General features: G+C 41.9%; 2 protein-coding genes across 5 annotated transcripts in view; both read left to right on the top strand.

Moving 5' to 3' along the window:
* The window catches only part of LOC119913138 (Fc receptor-like protein 5), a 135462-nt gene that overhangs the window by 71235 nt on the left and 44549 nt on the right, over positions 1 to 19678 (top strand). The gene's annotated exons all lie outside the window — the stretch shown is intronic.
* LOC119913145 (butyrophilin-like protein 2) lies at positions 1845 to 5855 on the top strand. Of its 3 annotated transcripts, XM_038732478.1 has the most exons (6): positions 1845 to 1965; positions 2393 to 2428; positions 3183 to 3530; positions 4268 to 4515; positions 5513 to 5524; positions 5555 to 5855. In XM_038732478.1, the coding sequence occupies exons 1-4, from the start codon at positions 1935 to 1937 to the stop codon at positions 4504 to 4506; spliced, it is 654 nt and encodes a 217-aa protein (XP_038588406.1). In that variant the 5' UTR covers positions 1845 to 1934; the 3' UTR covers positions 4507 to 4515; positions 5513 to 5524; positions 5555 to 5855. The 3 variants fall into 3 exon arrangements, 2 of the variants coding, with proteins under 2 accessions (XP_038588406.1, XP_038588405.1); XM_038732477.1 differs by having other exon boundaries at positions 1846 to 1965; positions 5513 to 5855; XR_005446391.1 differs by having other exon boundaries at positions 1901 to 1965; positions 3319 to 3530; positions 5513 to 5855.

The following is a 19678-nucleotide window of genomic DNA, read 5'->3' as shown; positions in this document are numbered from 1 at the left end:
GTCACCACAATTTTATAGAACAATCTCTTCAATCTGAGCCTCTGTTCTGGTTGGTAAATCTGTTTTCAAACAGTCACAAGGAGTCAAGGCCCCACAAGGTAAAACATGACACGATTCTTCAGGACTATGCTATGTTAGTGTTTAGATCAGGCTAATAATGAAGGCTAAAATCAAAGTTGTCTGTATGTAGTCTGTGTGGCTTAATTTGCCATTTATCGTAAAATTTAGCAAATTCTTGTAAACAGCTGCCTAGTGTTGTAGTCAAGACCGCCCAAACTGAGACCAAGTCAAGACCAAGAACAGAGTTTATTGAGACCAAGACTTTTAGGGGCTGAGAGCAGTCGAGACCAAGACCAGTTCCCTGCATTGCACAGCATGCTGTGGAACGAGATCATAGCTACTTCTCAAAGAAACATACAAACATTAAAAGCTGAAATCAACATAAGTATCGCGGGGAGGGGTGACAGTCGTTAACGGGAATAACACATGTTTAATTAGGGTTATTGGTTGCATTTGAAGCAATAAGTTTTATTTATGTTAGGATGTTAACAAATCAGACAATGCAAAAGCAATTTATTGATATTCCCAAAGTTATGGTCTTGACTGGTCTTGAAATAAAATCCAGAGTCCTCGATGTCCGAGACCGAGACAAGACCAAGTACAAAGGAGGTCGAGTCTGAGACGAGACCAAGACCATCAAAAAGTGGTCTTAAGACCTGTCTTAAGACCAAGACCAGTCTCGAGTACTACAACACTACTGCTGCCTGAGACAAACAAGCCCCTCAACAATTGAGCGTTCACTTATGTAGCTCAAAGTTTCTCTTGTGCTGGAAGAGCATTTTCTCTGAAGTAGGAGCTAAAAACTCCCTGAAAATTAGTTCTAATAACTGTGAATGTTCCATGTTGCAATACGGACACAGTAAATAGTACATTGAAATCATTAGAATCAAGTCTAGAAAGAGGTTCAACAGTCAGTACAGATGATCCATACTCCACATTCATCAGCCTTTTTCCCTTCATCTATTATTGTTTCAATAAACCTTTTACTAAAACATCTCCCTCTGAGTCTGTGTCTGCTTTTGGGCGTGTAAAAAACAAAATCTCAACACAATGTGAAACATTTTTTATTATCTTAAATTACATTTTTGTAAATATTTGATTATATCTTTTCAAGTGACAACACTGAAGAAATAACACTTTGCTACAATGTAAAGTAGTGAGTGTACAGCTTGTATAACAGTGTAAATTTTCTGTCCCCTCAAAATAACATCACACAGCCATTAATGTCAAAACCGTTGGCAACAAAAGTGAGTACACCCCTAAGTGAAAATGTCCAAATTGGGCCCAAAGTGTCAATATTGTTTGCCAACCATTATTTTCCAGCACTACCTTTATCCTCCTGGGCGTGGAGTTGCCACACGACAGCAAATCACCACAACACTCTGTCAGAGTGCAAATGTTAGTTTTGGTTGTTTGACTACGTCATCAACAAGCACGCAGCCATGTTGTGATAACGGATAGTGTGTGGAAAAATAAGGAAAATAGATGAGTTCTGTGTCTTTTAGGCAACTTTATAAAAAATACTGCTGATGGAGAAATCACAATCACGATGCCGGCTCAACAGCATAATGTCTGTCAGCCACCGCCAATGGACATCGTCTATCGGCCCAACCCTAATTTCTGATTAAAAAGTGTGATTTGTTGATAACTACCTTAATTTTCTAAGAACGTATGTGAGGGTGTGAAATTGTCTGTAAGAAGGGAGCTGATAGTGCTGACTAGTTAGAGACCAGTACATCATATATCAACCGTGCAAGTACATTTCCTGCCAACTGCAGCAGAGGAAAACAGGCAGTAAAGTACAAAGGAGACTGTGGTTTGAGCTTTTCTAAGTGAAAAATTCAGTGTGTGATCTCACATCACCAAATGGTACGATGGGACAAACATCTCTTCATTGGCTTTTCTGTAAGTACGATCTGTTGTGCCCACATTTCATACGGGATCATATTATAAAAAATCTGATCTTATAAAAACATCTTACAAAGACAGAAGAGTTTATTGATCAGTGAGGCCAAAACAAGCAATAGAGGACAGAGAGAGTCAGAAGTTACTGAAATTACAGAGAAATGTGACGAGCAAACAGGAAAGAAGATCATTTTTTAACAGTTTGTTCAGAAAATGTTCTCACTTCACTTTAATACAACCTTTAAGAGCAGGAAGTGAAACCAGCTTTAAAATGTTAAAGGGACAAAGACAGAAACACACAGTGATGTTAAAGCTGGAAGATACTGTGAGTGTTCAGTGAGGATCAGGGTCTCCATCTTCTCTGAGGTGTACAGTTGTTGTGTCTGCAGTAAAACCTCAAACCAACCTGAGTGTGATTTCTCTTTAGTTCTGACCTCACTGCTGTGCTGCACAACAAACCAAGGTGAGTAGATGGCACCTGTTCAGTGCATTAAGAATTGCTCACCTGGCGCATTTGCCCTAAAATGTCTTGCTTCTGGGTTTACTTCTGGGGTTTGCGGCCAACTTCGTTCTCAGCTAGAGGAAAGTTTTTTAACTTTTCATAATTGAAAGACTCATAATTGACCTTGTTTGCAGTTCTGGGTTCCTCACAACAGTTTTACAGACAACTCTTTCAGAATGGTGGCCTATAGGAAATGTTTTGTGGGTGGCAGGTGACTGGAAGCAAGAATGGGTAGTGGTGCCGTGTCCAGGTTTTATTATACAGTACAACAGCATAAAACCCAAATATCAGAAATAAACAGATGTGATAACCGACCTTTCAACAAAACAAATATTTACAGTTTTTAGTACTGAAGTATAGAAATTTGAGAAGTAGATCAACAGATTGATTAATGCCTTTTGATTATGCTGATTTATGAGTTTATTTTACGCTACATGATCATTAGGAGAGAAATACAGAAACTTCCTGAATTATCTTTATTAATAATTTTAATAACTGTAGTCTGTACAGCTATTACTTTTTAATCCATATATCATAAAATGGACTAGAATTTTCTCTTCGTCTAATACTTTTGTTGTCAAAAAGCCAGTACTTATTATTATAATGTCTTTTATTTTATTATTGATTCAAATAGGCTAAACACTGTCTTTGTAGAATCTGACTCTGTAGGCTGTTGGATATGTTTGTAACCTCCTAAAGATCTGTTTTTAATCAGATCAACATGAAGTGAATGCAAAGCTTGGAGAGGACGCCACTCTTCCCTGTCGGGGTCACGGAAATGCTACCATAGAAGTGATAAAGTGGAACAGAACTGACCTGAAGTCAGGTGATATTTATGTCTTCTTCTTCAGAGACGGCAGCTCAAATGAAAACATCACGCATGAATCTTATCGTGGTCGAGTGGAGCTGAGAGATCAAGAGATGAAGGACGGAGACGCTTCTGTGATTCTGAAAAACGTCACCTTCAACGACACTGGAACATATGAGTGTCGGGTTAGAGAGGAAAAGGAGACAGGGAAAGTTAAACTCACCAGCAACATCAGTCTGACAGTGACAGAGCCAGGTGAGTGTGTAGAGCTCAGAGTGTCTCTTTGTCTCTCAGGTGAGTGTGTAGAGCTCAGAGTGTCTCTTTGTCTCTCAGGTGAGTGTGTAGAGCTCAGAGTGTCTCTTTGTCTCTCAGGTGAGTGTGTAGAGCTCAGAGTGTCTCTTTGTCTCTCAGGTGAGTGTGTAGAGCTCAGAGTGTCTCTTTGTCTCTCAGGTGAGTGTGTAGAGCTCAGAGTGTCTCTTTGTCTCTCAGGTGAGCGTGTAGAGCTCAGAGTGTCTCTTTGTCTCTCAGGTGAGCGTGTAGAGCTCAGAGTGTCTCTTTGTCTCTCAGGTGAGCGTGTAGAGCTCAGAGTGTCTCTTTGTCTCTCAGTTGAGCGTGTAGAGCTCAGAGTGTCTCTTTGTCTCTCAGGTGAGCGTGTAGAGCTCAGAGTGTCTCTTTGTCTCTCAGGTGAGCGTGTGGAGCTCAGAGTGTCTCTTTGTCTCTCAGGTGAGTGTGTAGAGCTCAGAGTGTCTCTTTGTCTCTCAGGTGAGCGTGTAGAGCTCAGAGTGTCTCTTTGTCTCTCAGGTGAAGCTGCTTCCTGGTAGTCGAGCTGAGAAACATCACAGATCAGATGTTTGTGTTTTAGAAAGATGTTGCTGATGAGACTTTAGAGGAAACAGCTGCTACGAGTCATGTGATCAAAGTGCAGTAGATAATGTCTGACATTCTGTTCACCTGCTGACAGCTGATACCTCACACCTGTTTCTGCTCTGCAGGTCACACAGCTGGACACAAGGAGGGAGGAGACAAGGAGGGAGGAAACAAGGAGAGAAATGTTGGACTGATGGTCGGTCTGCCAGTTGTTGCTGTGCTTCTTGCTGTTGTTGGAACGATGCTCTTTAAAAAACGCAGAGGAGAGACACCTCACACAGGAGGAGAGACACCTCACACAGGAGGAGAGACACCTCACACAGGAGGAGAGACAGACGCCCTAAACCCTCCAACATCAGGCTGACAGATCCAGGTGAGTGTGTCGAGCTCAGAGTGTCTCTTTGTCTCTCTGTACCACGAAGCAGGATTTGAGCTTATCCAGGTAACTTCGGGGTTTTCAGCACCATGACGATGGTTCACTTCTTACCGGGGTAGATCGCCATGGTAACTTATGCTGAACGGCTAACCTGCTCCGGAGCAGGTTATGTTCCAGATAAGAGATCAACTCTATAAACACTGTCCGCCTACTGACCAATCAGCTCTCTGGAAAATGACATCACCATCTGTAGGAAATCACACAGACTGATTTATTGGCTGCTTCATGTTTGCAGCGGTGAAACTTTTGTACAGCGAGATCATCCTACAGAGACTGAAGCACTAAAACCTTGTAGGTTTGTAAGATGTGACAGTGAGCTTACTCACCACTTTGAAATGCTTTTTATATATTTTACTTGATCCCAAGTCTGTTTCACACATCCTGTCACAGCCGTTAAAATAAATGGGTTTTCTTTTTATGTGAGGTTGAATATTCTGAGGATATAAATTAAAAGGCCTATTAAATTAAGTTAAGATGAGTTTATTTTAACATTATGTTTTATTTGTTTCTTATGTTACAGAGATCTTTTGTTATGTGGGAGAGTTTTCAGTAAATGTTGAGTTTCAGTCTTTTGCCACTATTAATAATAATAATAATATTAGCCTCTTTAACGGCAACACGCTCAGGGCTGGATCTGGAAACCCTGTGTTGAATTATCAGGTTAATAACCAGCATCATGTGACCATTTAGCCTGATCGTCGTGGTTGTCAGTGAAGACATCCTGGGCATGTTGAACTTCCTTCGTAGTAAAGGCTCCTGGTAGTTGAGCTGAGAAACATCACAGATCAGATGTTTGTGTTTTAGAAAGATGTTGCTGATGAGACTTTAGAGGAAACAGCTGCTACGAGTCATGTGATCAAAGTGCAGTAGATAATGTCTGACATTCTGTTCACCTGCTGACAGCTGATACCTCACACCTGTTTCTGCTCTGCAGGTCACACAGCTGGACACAAGAAGGGAGGAGACAAGGAGGGAGGAGACAAGGAGGGAAATGTTGGACTAAGAGTCGGTCGGCCAGTTGGTGTGATTCTTCTTCTTCTTTGTGGTGGTGTTTTTTTCATCTATAGAAAATATAGTTCATACCAACGGGCTGCTATGATTTAAGTTTACCCAACTGCAGAGTTGGCTGCAGTGTTTTTTCTGTTTGACTATAAGACCAGAGATGAGAATTAAAGTTATTCCATAAGAATGAAGAAGTGGGTACTGTACTGGAAACTTATGATAACCCATGTGACCTTTTGGACTCATCCTATTAAAACCTTACCTATCAAACTCAAGAAAGCTTTTGTGTGGAAGATCCCTAAGTCTTTGCTTCAGTTGTTTATTTGAGGAGAAGTCCCACCACAGTGCACTCAAGTATATACAGTACGTCTCTTGTTGACCCCATGCAGTGCCGGTCATCTCTCTAACTGTAGTAAAGACTGAATGCTTATGACACTAAATTCAATATAGCCAGGCCCAGAGTACATCATATACAGTGTTAAAAGTAAAGGGAGAATAATAATAATAATATCGTTAATAATATTGTTAATAATAATAATAATAATAATAATAATGAATACTAATAAAAAATGTATAATAGTTAATATTGTTTTGTTTTCTATGACATGAAAACAAAACAAAACTGGTGTGAATTTAAGATGTTTTGAAAATGTTTACACACACAAACATCTCAGTCGGCTGCTTCAGTGTTTTGATATGATGTGAATGACTGTAATTAGTATGATAAGACACTAATGGGTCTTGGCTGCTTTTACTTTGTCAAATTAGCTTCGGAGACCTTTGATTTAGAGAAAATTGAAGCTAATGTTTTACTGCTGAGCTATCCTGATAGGAGTTATTGATAAATCTTCAAAAAAGGTGTACAACTCCTAATAACTCCTGTCTTAGGATGGCAGTCACAGAATAGTTCACTATTCTGTCAGTGAGATGTTTCTATGCAGCTTTTTTTTAACTCAACAATGGGATAAAGTAGATCTGAAACAATAGAAAATTATTAAGACATTAAGCACCATGTCAGTGTTGGAGTCTGACAGGACAAACAAATTATTTAGAATACAGTTTTCCTCACGCAAATCATTAAAGACAATAATCTTTTACAGTGTAAGAACACAAGATATACACTAGATATCATGCAGCTGAACTCAAACTAAAGAGTAACATTGAGTTCTTGCTGAGCTGCTTTAGTGACATAAGTGTTGATGTGCGCTGACGTTGTGTTACTTGATTTTCTCAGAAATGTTTCCTGTAATAAAACCACACTTCCTGCTTCAAACTAAGATGGTGGGGCGGATGATGCAAAGTCTGCTCAAACACCACCGCAATTTAAAAAAACATCATTTATTTTCTCTGATTTCTCAGTGACACAGTTAGTCATCAAGTTTCAGTGACATTAATTATCATGGTTACATCTGTTCTGGATGCAGAAGCTGGTCCAGTTGTGCCTCTGTTGGGCTGAACACAGTTAAAACAGGGGGCTGCAGTGGTGGAGTGGAAAAGATTTAAATGGACTAAAACAAAGTAAACCAGGAAAAAGACTGTACACAAATTACAGTGCAGTCAGTGATGTGAACAAACAGTTCCACATTTTATGTAATAAAATGCAATCAGTTATCAGTCTTCAGGAAGCATAAATAAGTGTTTGTGTGTGTCTGCATGCTTCTTCCTGTCCCCAGCACCACAGCTTGTTGCTTTCTTGGCTCCTGGCACATTTGTGAAACTTTAAAAATTATTTGGTATATTCATTAAATTAAATTACTTTTACTTAATAAAAATCCTTTTTCTAATAATCCCTTAAATGTGGTTTCCTCTATTTGTTAAGGACTCTGAAACGGGCCATAAGAAGGTTTAGTTAGTTGGTTACTCTCAGGACAGTAAGCAGTCCTGATCCCAGACCAGCTGAGAGGTCTGTCCGCTGCAGAAGGGAGGAGCAGATTGGATGTAAACCATTCAGTGCTTTAAAAACCAACAGTAGTGTCTTAAAATCATTTCTTTGACCCTCAGGAAGCCAGTTTTAACAACTGACGCTGATCTCTCTCCTGGTCTTAGTGAGGACTCCAGCAGCAGCGCTCACAATCACACCAACAGATCACCAGCTTCAGCACAAATAGTGCGTGGGTATCTCCAGAGAGGCTTTATAGAGGAGACACGCCACTCAGTCACACCCTTAATATAACTCTATGGGGAAAGCACGTAACTTTAAAGATGGCTGTTATCCCGCCCTTCCCACTAAAAAGCCAATCGTCTGCTTTTAACAAACAAAGCGAGAAACATATTTCGGCCAATCGTGTGGTTCCACTGACATGAGGGTCTGTTTTACTTCTACTGCGCAAGCGTCGCTACTACCAGTATAGAAGTATAACCTTTCGGGAAACACATTTTTTAAACAAAAAGTCGTCCAAAAACTTTTTCAGGTATTTATATCAGATTTTACTGCTGATTCTATTCATGTAGTTTTTATGTCACGGTGACCTGTGAAAGTGAAAACATTCAGAGAAAAGCAGTGATCAAAGTTCAGTTTTTCATTATGATTATTTATTGAGAGCAATTCATGTTCAGAACTTTTAAACCTTTGGATGTAAACTGTGTTCACAAGAAACTCATTTGGCCTGCTTTCTGTGTGTCATTTGAAATAACGCAGAGATCCAAATCCTGAGGTTATCTGTATCTTCAGTAGTAAATCTTTAACCAGCAGCTGCATGTTGTTCAGTAACTCAGGACATGAGCAGGTTTTGGACAATATACCAGGGGCCTGTACCACGAAGTGAGTTCAACATTCCCAGGATATGTTTTTGTTCTCTGGCTAAACTAACCCTAACAATCGGGATCGGGATAAGCGGCACCACGGAGCTGGTTATCAACTTGGTAAGTCAACCCAGGGTTTCCAAATCCAGCCATGAACGCGTTCACATAAAAGAGGTGGTGTTAGCAGCAGATGACCAATCACAGACATGAACAAGTCCACTGGCAGCAGAGCGTCATATTTTACAAACTAAGAGCAAACTGTAATGTTAGATTGTGTTTCCTGTGCTGCCTGCTAACCACAGCCTGTAGCCAGCTGTCACGTGACAAATGAACGATTCAAACCCAGAGAACCACAGTTAACAGTCGTGAACTAATCAATACTTTCCTGTGCTGACGGAGCCCATGCAGCTGCTGTGACGACTGAACGTAAGAGTCCAAGACCATTCACGCATGCCTGAAAATGAACGAATTACTCACTGAGACAACCCGTTCCTCCTGAGTCACATACAAGATCAGGTCAAATGAACGAAACGTTCTTTGAACGTCACAAAACTAATCCAGCCGTCCTCCAGTCTGTTTCTGGCTAATGAGACCTCTGCTGTGTAGCATCAGAACCAAATGTCCTGAGTTGAGACAATATCACACCAATCAAGAACCAAGTCCTCTCTGCTTTGGTTTCATTCTCAAAGAATAAATGTTCAGAAGAACTCCTTTTTAACACAAAACTGAATTCTGAAACATTAAAACAGAGCCTGAATCCCACTGTGAGGATGTTTGGATTCATAAAGCCTACAGGCTAAACCTAAATCACCACATGAATACAAAATGATAATAATCTGAACAGTTTCTCCAGTTTGTTTGTGAAGCCTATCTGATGTTATGCTGCCACCTTGTGGACAAAGTTTAATAGGACTTTCATTGATTTATGATTTTATGTATATATTTATTACTCCAGAAACCATTTGACATCAGTGTGCAACAACATACTGAAGATCAGCTGTTGAAACCAGCTGTAGGGAAGAAGTGTCAGCAGCAGATTTAACTAACACTTCAGGAAGATCAGTTCTGTGGTCAGACTGTGGCAGACCGCACAACGACACCTCCAGTAACTTTTGTGGCCAAGATGATAAGACAATAGAACGAAAAAAAAACAAATAACAGCTAAATCTTAATGGGGGAACACCAGAGGGTAAAAGTAGAAATTCTGGGTTGGATCAGACACAATTTTTTGTGCCTGTCTGATAACCGACTTCTGATAGATTGTCTGACCCCCATAATCTTCATAGCTGTCTGTACCTGACGAGCGATCTGGGATGTGGACTGTACTGTCAGGTTACCTTACCTCTCTGTAATACATTCTCTAACAACAGCATCCATTTTTGTATTTCTAAGTCTACATAAAAAATGTATCCTCGTTTGAAGTCTGGAGCAGAGACGATCAACGTGGGCCTTCCAGTTGAGTGCTGGATTATAGACCAATGGGATCAGTGCCCTGGGGCCTCATGCGGTGTATGGCCCAAGGCTTCCTTAGGATGTTGAATGCCAGGGCCCTCAGTGTTCACAGCGCATGCTAAGTAAGGGCCCCCTTAGTGGCAGGCTGACTGGCACACCTGAATAACATCATGCCTGTCTGCTTCCCTGAAGCCACGTGGTCTGAAACGGTCTCTCTGCACCACTGCCTGCCTGCCACACCAAACTCACTGTACTGACCAGCCGCACAGAGGATGTCCTGCTCAATCCATTCAACAGTTGGCATTGTTCATCAAACTGTTTGAACTAGTGAGCTTTCCATCCCATTGGTTCACTCATGAGCCGAAGCGTCACGGTGCTTAATTTGCTCTACTGTGCCATCAAGTGGACAGTAAATGTAAAACAGGCAGAGTGATTGTTATGGCACCATGGCTTTGGTGTGTAAGGCTTTGAATTGAATAAATTATGTTTGTAATTGTGTGATTAATTAGTATATCTTCAATATATAAATGATGAACTTATTAATATGGTGTCTACAATGGCAGGGTCAAAAGGGAATGTGGAAACAATTTAAAATAACTTTTCCACAGTACTTCAGGTGGTTGGTTTTTCTTGATTGATTCTGCCTGCTTTAGAAAATTAATATCGGGTAAGACGTCACCACCCCTACCAATTTGTGTGTTCAATTTCAAGTTCAAAAGTCCAAAAAATGTGAAGTAGGGTCAATTGCATTTTGAATGCAATTCAAATGCATTCCTGAATAAGTTATTTGGTTTCAAACATCACCACATACGACACCAACACAAGCCTCAATATGTGCTTCACAAAAAGCATTCTGAATTTCTTGATACAACCCTACGTTCATACGGAAGGACACATTACTAGTTTGAACTCACTGGCTGTCTCTAGTCTGCTTCTGGGTTCAGTATGTCAATTTAGAAAAGAAAAATACCAGTTGAGCCAAGGTGTTTACTGACTAGATGTGAAATGCTGTTAATGGCATCATCTTTGCCACCCCCCCCCCCCCCCCCTTACAAGCAAAATGAAAGTGATCTAAAACATACCAACATCTTGCTTAAAGGTGTAATTACTGATTTCTTCCACAAGGTGGGGATGTTGTGTGAGTCTACTAATTTTTGAAAGACGGGGAACCCTGCAGGTTCATCTCCTCTGCAAATGTCTTTAGGAGGACTGCAGATATTCCATCCGGCCTTCTTACTACATAAGTATTTAAAAAGTGATCTGACCTCCTGGGTGCATGGCGCCTGCTCTGTGAGGGAAATTGTCTCAAAAACATTCTTCCATTCAGAGAAGTCCTGAGGTTCAAATCTCCCCAGTTATGTATGGTTTGTTTTTAAGACGTATGGTTATTTCTTTCTGAGGTACATTGTTCACACAGAATTTTATGTAATCTGTAACAGTCAGTAGCAAAATCCACGTCCAGTTCATGAAAGATAATTATCAAGGATTCTGTCCTTTCTTGTGCCATATTTGATGTATTTTTGAAAGCCTGAGTGACAGTTCCAGTTTGCAGTGATTGAACTCCCCAAGATGAAAATCAGGGGCCTCCATAGTGCAGTATACAGTGCACTGCTGCGATGAGAGGGACATCCACGCTGCAGAGAATGATGTTACCAAACTCGCAGATACAGGGTTACATATGGTCTTGTGCAGTGTGTTGTCTGCCGCATTTGTTAATAATAAAAAAATCCAGATTCAGGGATTTCAGTCTGTCCAGTTAGGAAGCATAGGCTATTTTGAATACGTGACACCTGTTTGGTGTAAATTAAAGTTACAACAGGTGCACTAGAGAGGAAATGGCAAGACAAGCCTCAAAAAGGGAATGGTTTTCACAGGTGGTGGGCACAGACAGCTTCAGTTTGCTAGTTAGTACCCTGACTGCTGTTAGGTACCGGGATGACATCCTCAGAGCCATTGCCGGGCCTTACGCTGGTGCAGTGGGCCCTGGGTTCCTCCTAGTGCAGGACAATGCCGGCCTCATGTGGCCAGAGTGTGTAGGCAGTTCCTGGATGACAAAGGTGCTGATGCCACCGACAGGCCCTTATGTTGCCCAGATGTGAATCCAATTGGATTGGTGCATCCAAAGCCACCAAGTAGCCCCACAGACTGTCCAGGAGCTCACTGATGCCCTGATCCAGGTCTGGAAGGAGATCCCTAAGGGCATACATCGAAGACACGGGGGTATTGACAACAGAGAACTTGGTTTTTTATGTACCTTTTAAAAATAAATAAATTGAGAAACTGAAGTTATTTGATTTTGTTCCTGCAGCAAGAAACACAAAGTCAGCAGGTAATGTATTCAGGTGCAGTGGAGGCATCCTGTTGTCTCAGTTTGAGGTGTAGTTTTTATAGCTTGCAGCCTCTCTTTCTTTCACATATCTGTGGTTGGAACCGAGAGAAGGCTCAGAAACAACACTGACCGCTAGTCAGAGAGGAAGCTTTACTTGATGTGAACAAAGTGTAGATTTAATATAACCAAGAGTCAGGATGGAGGAAACATCTCTGCTGTGGCTGCTCTGTGAGTACACTCTAAAAAACATCAGCAGAGAAAACTAGATATAAAGAAGAATTATAAATACATAGATTTTACGGCATCATTTGCCTCAGAAACGCTCTTCTAACATTTACATGGTTTTTGAGAATGTGAAAGGTTGTAATTTATGAGAAGGCTGTTGTGTTACTTTCTGCCTGTTGGCTTTGCTTTGTTTAGCTTTTGTTTAGAGTTTTTTGTTATTTGATCAGTTCAGTATCTTTTATATTGTCTGTTGTGTTTTGGGTTTCAGTCCTGTCTGTTGTCCTGTGTCCATTCTGCTAGTGTTGTTGTGAGATCTGCCTGATATATTGTCTGTTTGGTCGTCATTGTGTTTATCTGTTTTGTTCAGTTATCTTAGTCTGTTGATTAGGTTGTCTGAGTTTGTATGTATTGTTTCTGTTATCTTGCGTCCCTTAGCCACTCTGTGTTATTAGTTCAACCCCTGTTGGTTTTGTTGCTAACGCCTTGAGTTTAGACTCCCTGTTGTTGGTCTGTTACTTTAGACTTAGTTAATGATTCACTTGCTACCTTAGTGTGCTTCATCTACCTTGTGTTATTATTTATCTGGTTATGATCTGTCAGCTGGTGTTAAGTGGTGTTTGGTTATTTTCTTTATTTCTGTTCTGTTCCATGTTTATTGTTCTCCTGTTTCCTGGTTTGTCCTGTCTCTGTTCCCTACCCCGTTCTGTTTAACAGTTGGTCCATGTTTTCTGTTTTCGGTTTTGTTCCTGTGGCTTGTACTACAAAGGAAGTTCAACCCACTCAGAGTTAACTCAGGGTTATCAGACAAACTCAGGGTTGACAAACTCTGACCGCCTACACTGGAGTTAAACGGTACTACAATGGTGGATAAGATGTTGGTTAGTTGGTGTTAACTCAGTGTTAACTTAGTTGGAGTTGGTGCACACTCGCATTAAAGGGGTGTGTTCGGCCGTGCAGGCAGACTTGCATGCTCCGTCTTTCCCCCAGAGTAATGCACGTTGATAGTGTCAGGATATGATGAGTTTAAAGACACATTCATAGGCAGATCTAACACCATTACATTTACTTATTTAGCTGATGTTTTTATCCAAAGCGACTTACAATTGCTACATATGTCAGGGGTTGCATGCCTCTGGAGCAACTAGGGGTTAAGTGTCTTGCTCAGGGACACATTGGTGACTCACAGGAGATTCGAACCCGGGTCTCTCACACCAAAGGCATGTGTCTTATCCACTGCACCATCACCAAGCCAGGGAGGGGTTGTTGGCATTGCATTGAGTAAAATTTGTAGCCTAATTATCTTCCCAGTGTTCTTATTGTAGTTCAAATCTCTATTATGTATTATGGGCTCTTCTTTTATGCGTAATATGATTAAAATTTTGGCCTAAAGCTACAACTGCACATCAGGTCCATTGTAACAGACAAAAAGGAGCCAGCGGAAAGGGGTCATAATCCGAGACAGAATTTCATTTCCACGATTAATCCACAAGTAAAAAACTTGAATATTCTCTGACATTATAGTCACACATTTATGAGAGAAACTTCCCTTCGCAAGGCTGTGTAAAAATGTTTGGTGTTTCTGTTCAGTCCCTGTCCAGTCATTGTAGCGTGTGTACGCTCTGTCATGTCATAGGAAGAGTGTTCTGCCTTTTGCTGTGCTGTTGTATTGGATTGTGGATGTTGCCGGTCCCTGCACACTGTTAAGCCTTGTTTTGCCATTTTGTGTTGGATTAACTTCCCAGAACTGCATCTCTGCTCTCAGTGTCTTGCATTTGGGCTCTCACTTGCTTTGCGCTCACCCTCAGTCGTGACATGCTGTTTAAAAAAGATTAGTTTAATGTGTTGATACAAATTTCTGTATTAATTCTTTAACCATTCATTAAACACATAAACACATTGTGTGTGTGTGCTGCTCTCAGGTGTTTAATGTCTTTCTTTCACAAACATAAAACCGACCTGAGTGTCATTTCTCTTTAGTTCTGACCTCACTGCTGTGCTGCTCAACAAACCACAGTGAGTAAACCTCATTTATCAGTTAGTGTCTAAAACACTTACTGACTCTGTCTGAGAAACTCTGATAGAGCCATTAGTGTTGAGGACACAGCTGAAGTCTTTTAGACATTGAACTGAAGGACTGTAAAATTGACCTGCTCAGCCCACTGCAAGAAAACTGCCATTTCAAAGTTTGTCTGTGTGGAGCAACTTTTTCCAAAATTGTCTTATACGGATTAATGTTCCTGTCAATTTGTGTGGGAAATGTTAATATTCAGTTCATTTGCTTTCAGTGGCACAGTCATGACCCAAATGAGTCCACAGCAGATATTTATTTTTACTATGAATGGCCAGGGCCCTTTTTCAGGAAGCAGGCGTAACAAACTCTGAGCTTATCACTGAGTCCTGAGTTGACTGAGCCTGATGGTGCCAGAACAGCTGAGCAGAAGTAGTTCAATCAACTCAGAGAATGTTGACCCTGATGAAAGTGCGTGCATGGGGATGAAAAACTTTGTGACCTTCGGTGTAACTTCCCGATTAACCCGTACTACAAAAAGTTGATAGATGTTACCCATGGTCTATTGCTATTATTAATACACACCACTTGATAAAATCTGCTAAGGTTTCATCCCAATTTGAAGTTATTTAAGTTCATCCAGCGAGCCCTGTAGCCTCTTGTGTATCTAGTGTATTCACATATATAGATCGACTATTTTAAGTGCCCAAAAATACAGAGTCTGGCTGAGGGTTAATAAATCAAGAAAAAAAAATTCTAGATGAAAGTGTCAAATTTACAGGGAGAAAAAGTTGGAAATCAAAAATCACTCTTCTGACTACGTCCAATCCACAGCAAAGTCTCTAAGGTGCATGATAGTTATTGTGGGCTAATCTCACGGGTATTTCCTTGCTGCTAAATCCAATTGTGAAGCCTATAACTTTCCACTGCACATAGGCCTAATACACAGCAGAAGTGTGTGTGTGATGTTGCAGCCTTGCAAAGAGAAGTTTCTCTAATAAATGCGTGACTATAATGTCAGAGAATTTTTTACTTGTAGATTAATCGTGGAAATTAAATTTTCTCTGGGATTATTCCCCCTTTCGGCTGGTTCCTTTTTTTTCTATTACAATGGACCTTATGTGCGATTGTACCTTTACATCTTAATTATATTACACATAAAAGTTTGCCCATAAAATACATAATAGACATTTGAACTACAATAAGAACACTGTGAAGATAATTAGGCTACAAATTTACTCCATGCGATGCAAACATGCCTCCCTGGCTTGTTGCCATGCCTCCTGACACAATCAACGTGCATTGTTCTGGAGAAATGCGGAGCAAAAACTCTGCCCACACTGCCGAACATGCCCCTTTAATGTGAACGCGCACCAACTCTAATTAAGTTAACACAGATTTAACTAACCAACATCTTATCCACCTTCGTAGTATCGTTTAGCCCCTTACATAAAATCAATTAGCATCACATACAACACAAAACAGTCGACAGGGGTTTTACAAAACACCATACTAGATTACCAAAAGTATTGGGACACCCCTCCAAATCATTAAATTCAGGTGTTCCAATCACTTCCATGGCCACAGGTGTTTAAATAAAGCACCGCAAGCAGACTGCTTCTACAAACATATCTGAAAGAAAGGGTTGCTGTCAGGAGCTCTGTGAATTCATGCGTGGTACTGTGATAGGTTGCCACCTGTGCAATACATCCATTAGTAAAATTTACTCACAAATATACTGCCGTCCTAAACGTGGATAGCTTTCCTAGAAGAGGTGCACCTGTTATTGCAAAGTGTGGGTCAACTCCATATTAAACCCTACGGATTAAGAATGGGATGCCATTAACCTTCATGTGCATGTAAAGGCAGGCGTCCTAAAACTTTTGGCAATATACAGTATATATATATATAGTATATATATATATAGTATATACTTCATCAAAAAGGCCCTGCAAAGTGTTATGTAGACAGAGTGAAGAGAGGCAGGACAGAATCAGAATCAGCTTTATTGCCAGGTATGTGTACACATACAAGGGATTTGACTCTGGATTGTACATTGCTCACGCTGTGCTTACTTATACAATAATAAAATCAGATACAGGCACAATATTATATTATAATATACATGTCAGGTGGATGTGATGGAGCACAGAGCAGGTTGAGTTCTGCTGGGCCGTCTTGATGATGGTGTCAGTTTTGGGCTCCCACTTTAGGATTCCACCGTAGACACAGGGCTGTTTACATTTACATTTATTCATTTAGCTGACCTTTCAGGCTGGATGGAGACACAGTCTGGGCCAGGAGCCTTCCTGATCTTCTGCCTCTGGAAGAGCTGGCGCACATCCTCTTCACAAATCATGAGTGCAGTTGAGGGGTCGGAGAGGGGTGAGAGAGCGTGGCAGTGGGGGAAGATGGTGTTGGAGTGGGGAGAGGTTTGACAAAAGAAATCATTCAGCTTGACAGCCAGTCGTTGAGTACCAGCTAAGTTGGGGGATGGTCTCCTGTAGTTAGTGTCTGCAGGCCTTTCCACACTGACGCAGGGTCGCTGGCTGTGAAGCTGTTTTCTTGCTTTTCAGCGTAGCTCCTCTTTGCAGCTTTGACCTCTTTGGTCAGAGTGTTCCCGGCCTGGTTGTACAGGACCCTGTCCCCACTTCTGAAGGCCTCCTCTTTGGTCTGACGAAGCTGCCTGAGTTTCGCTGTGAACCAGGGTTTTTGGTTGTTGTATGTGCGAAAGGTTTTAGTCGACACACACGTGTCCTCACAAAGATGCCACAGTGTCAGTTTGTCCAGGTCAATGGCTGCAGCCTCAAAAACACTCCAGTCAGTACAGTCAATGTTGGCCTGTAATTCAAGCTTTGACTTGTTGGTCCATCTTTTCGCAGACCTTTACAACAGGTTTAGCAGATTTCAGTCGCTGCCTGTATGTGAGATATGATGAACCAGACAGTGACCAGAGAGTCCAAAGGCTGCACAGGGAACAGAGTGACAGGTGTCCCTTCAATGTTGTGTAGCAGTTGTCCAGTGTGCTAGTATCCCTGGTGGGACACCTTTATATGCTGTCTGTACTTTGGAAGTTCATGGCTGAGGTTTGCTCTGTTCAAGTCCCCGAGAACAATGAGCAGGGAGTCTGGATGTTTTTTCTCCTTGTTAGTTATCTGGTCAGCCAGGTGTAGTAACACAGGCCTGAGGTGGAATGTAAACAGCGACCAGGACAAACGAGGAAAACTCCTGCGGTGAATAAAAAGGTTTAAGTGAGGGCTAAATGATTTCTTCAACACTGACATCTGTACACCAACCTTAGTTTAGATAGAAACAGAGTTCGCCTCCCCTTGTTTTTCCTGTGACCTCCCTTTCGCGATCCGCGCGGCTGAGATTAAATCCCAGTAGGTGAAGTGTGCTGTCCTGAAAGCACTCGGTGAGCCAGGATTCGGAAAAAAAAAAAAAGGCGGCAGATCTGCAGACGTTCAAGTTAGTTCTGTTGAGGAGCAGCAGTTCATCCATTTTGTTGGCCAGAGAGCGGACTTTCGCCAGATGGATAGAAGGGAGCGCAGTGCGAAAATCCCTCTGTCTCAGTTTAACCAGTGCACCTGCACACTTTCCCCAACAGTGACTCCGGATCCCAAACAGAGCTGCCGCTTCTCCAACTAATAACTCCAGCAAAGTTCCAGGTTCGATCAAGAGCAGTCTAATAGTGTTAGGAGTTGAAAGTTCGATGTTTAAGAGCTCTTCTCTGGTAAAAGTTACCAGAGAGGGACGGCAGAAAACAGAGTTAATAAACAAATGCACTGCGGAGTGTAATCCAGAAGCTGCCATCTTGCACGGCGCCACCGACCTCCTCAAAAGTCCTGTTGGTTCTGTTGACTTAATGTCAGAAACGGGTGGTGAAGGCACCATCACTACTTAAAGTGGGTGGTAATGGTGTAGTGGATAAGACCTAGGCCCCTGGTGGGACACCAGGGTTCAATTGTGACATAAAGGCAAGAGCAGTCAGGATTGGAACCCGGGTCTACAGGGTACCAACCATGCAACTTGACCGCAGAGCCAGACTCGTTGGTATAGCAGTCAAAGCGCATACTCACCCGTAGTGACGTGGTCTGTCACATGGCTCTCCCCTTCGGGAGACGCCCCATTGCGCTTCTCGCATACAGGCGTCCATCACAACTCCCGCCAATTGTACTTCTCCCATGTCAGATTTCCCCCACCCACTAGTGCTTTACCCATCTTTGGGGTCCCTCACACTCACAGAGGGGTCCATCAACCCTGGGGGTCCCTCTGACATATAAAGCAATTATAAGTCGCTAAATGCCTAAATTATTATTATTATTAAAAAGAAGTCAGACAGTGGTTTTGCAGTGCAGAGTTAAGCTGCTATCTTGGCTAGTGTCCAGTCTGAAGTCTAAAGGTGGTAATTTAAAATACCAGGAAAAACTTATTTTGATTGGTCTACATTAACATTTAATCAAGAGAAAGTTTGGACCTCTGTGATTCAGCCTTTCTTTTGGGCCTTCGTATCATTCAGTGTTTTCTAAACTGCACTGCAACAGTAACTTGACTTTAAAGCTCTCTTCCTCCAGCCTCTCTGACTGTGAGTCCCAGCAGCTCTCAGCTGTTTGAAGGAGAGTCTGTCTCTCTGAGCTGTGAGGAGGACGACAGCTCTGCTGGATGGACGCTGAGGAGGAACACAACCAGAGAAACCAGGACTCAGTGTGGAGCTGGCTGGGGAAGATCAGCTGGTTCTTCCTGTACCATTGGCTACTTTGACCCATTGGACAGTGGAGTTTACTGGTGTGAGTCCAGAGAGGGAGCAACCAGTAACACCATCAACATCACTGTCACTGGTAAGATCAGACTGTGGAGTTAGTGTTGATGAAGCTGTGTGTAAATGATGAAATGCTGTAGTTTGTCTCTGTGTTGAGATGGACCAGTGATCCTGCAGAGTCCTGTCCTCCCTGTGATGGAGGGACATGATGTCACTCTGCACTGTAAAACAGAGATCCCTCCCTCCAACCTCCCAGCTGGTTTCTATAAAGATGGCTCCCTCATCAGGACTGAGCCTACAGGTCACATGACCATCCACCATGTTAACAAGTCTGATGAAGGCCTCTACAAGTGTAACATCAGAGGTCGTGGAGAGTCTCCATCCAGCTGGATCTCTGTCACAGGTGAGGAGGTTACCTTTGATTTCAGGACTTTCATTCAGAGATTCATCTGACCAGGTGGATTCTCTCAACAGGTAAACCTACAACCACAGCCCCGCCCACCTCTGCAACTCTGCCCGCTGCCTCAGCCTCCCTCCAGCTTGAATTCAGACTGATCTTACACCTGGTGGTGTTCTGTCCGTA

The sequence above is a fragment of the Micropterus salmoides genome, unplaced genomic scaffold, assembly GCF_014851395.1.
Source record: "Micropterus salmoides isolate LMB-PRFRI ecotype aquatic unplaced genomic scaffold, ASM1485139v1 Ms_hic_scaffold_2, whole genome shotgun sequence".
Taxonomy (NCBI): domain Eukaryota; kingdom Metazoa; phylum Chordata; class Actinopteri; order Centrarchiformes; family Centrarchidae; genus Micropterus; species Micropterus salmoides.
The sequence above is the reverse complement of the archived record's forward strand: the minus strand, read 5'-3'. Positions and strand labels throughout refer to the sequence as shown.

Bases quoted from the DNA above. Each gene is read 5' to 3' on its own strand.
- LOC119913145 (XM_038732478.1), top strand. From the start codon at position 1,935: ATGGGACAAACATCTCTTCATTGGCTTTTCT. The intron at 1,966-2,392 runs GTAAGTACGATC...ATTTCTCTTTAG, and splicing joins ATCTCTTCATTGGCTTTTCT to TTCTGACCTCACTGCTGTGC. The intron at 3,531-4,267 runs GTGAGTGTGTAG...TCTGCTCTGCAG, and splicing joins TCTGACAGTGACAGAGCCAG to GTCACACAGCTGGACACAAG.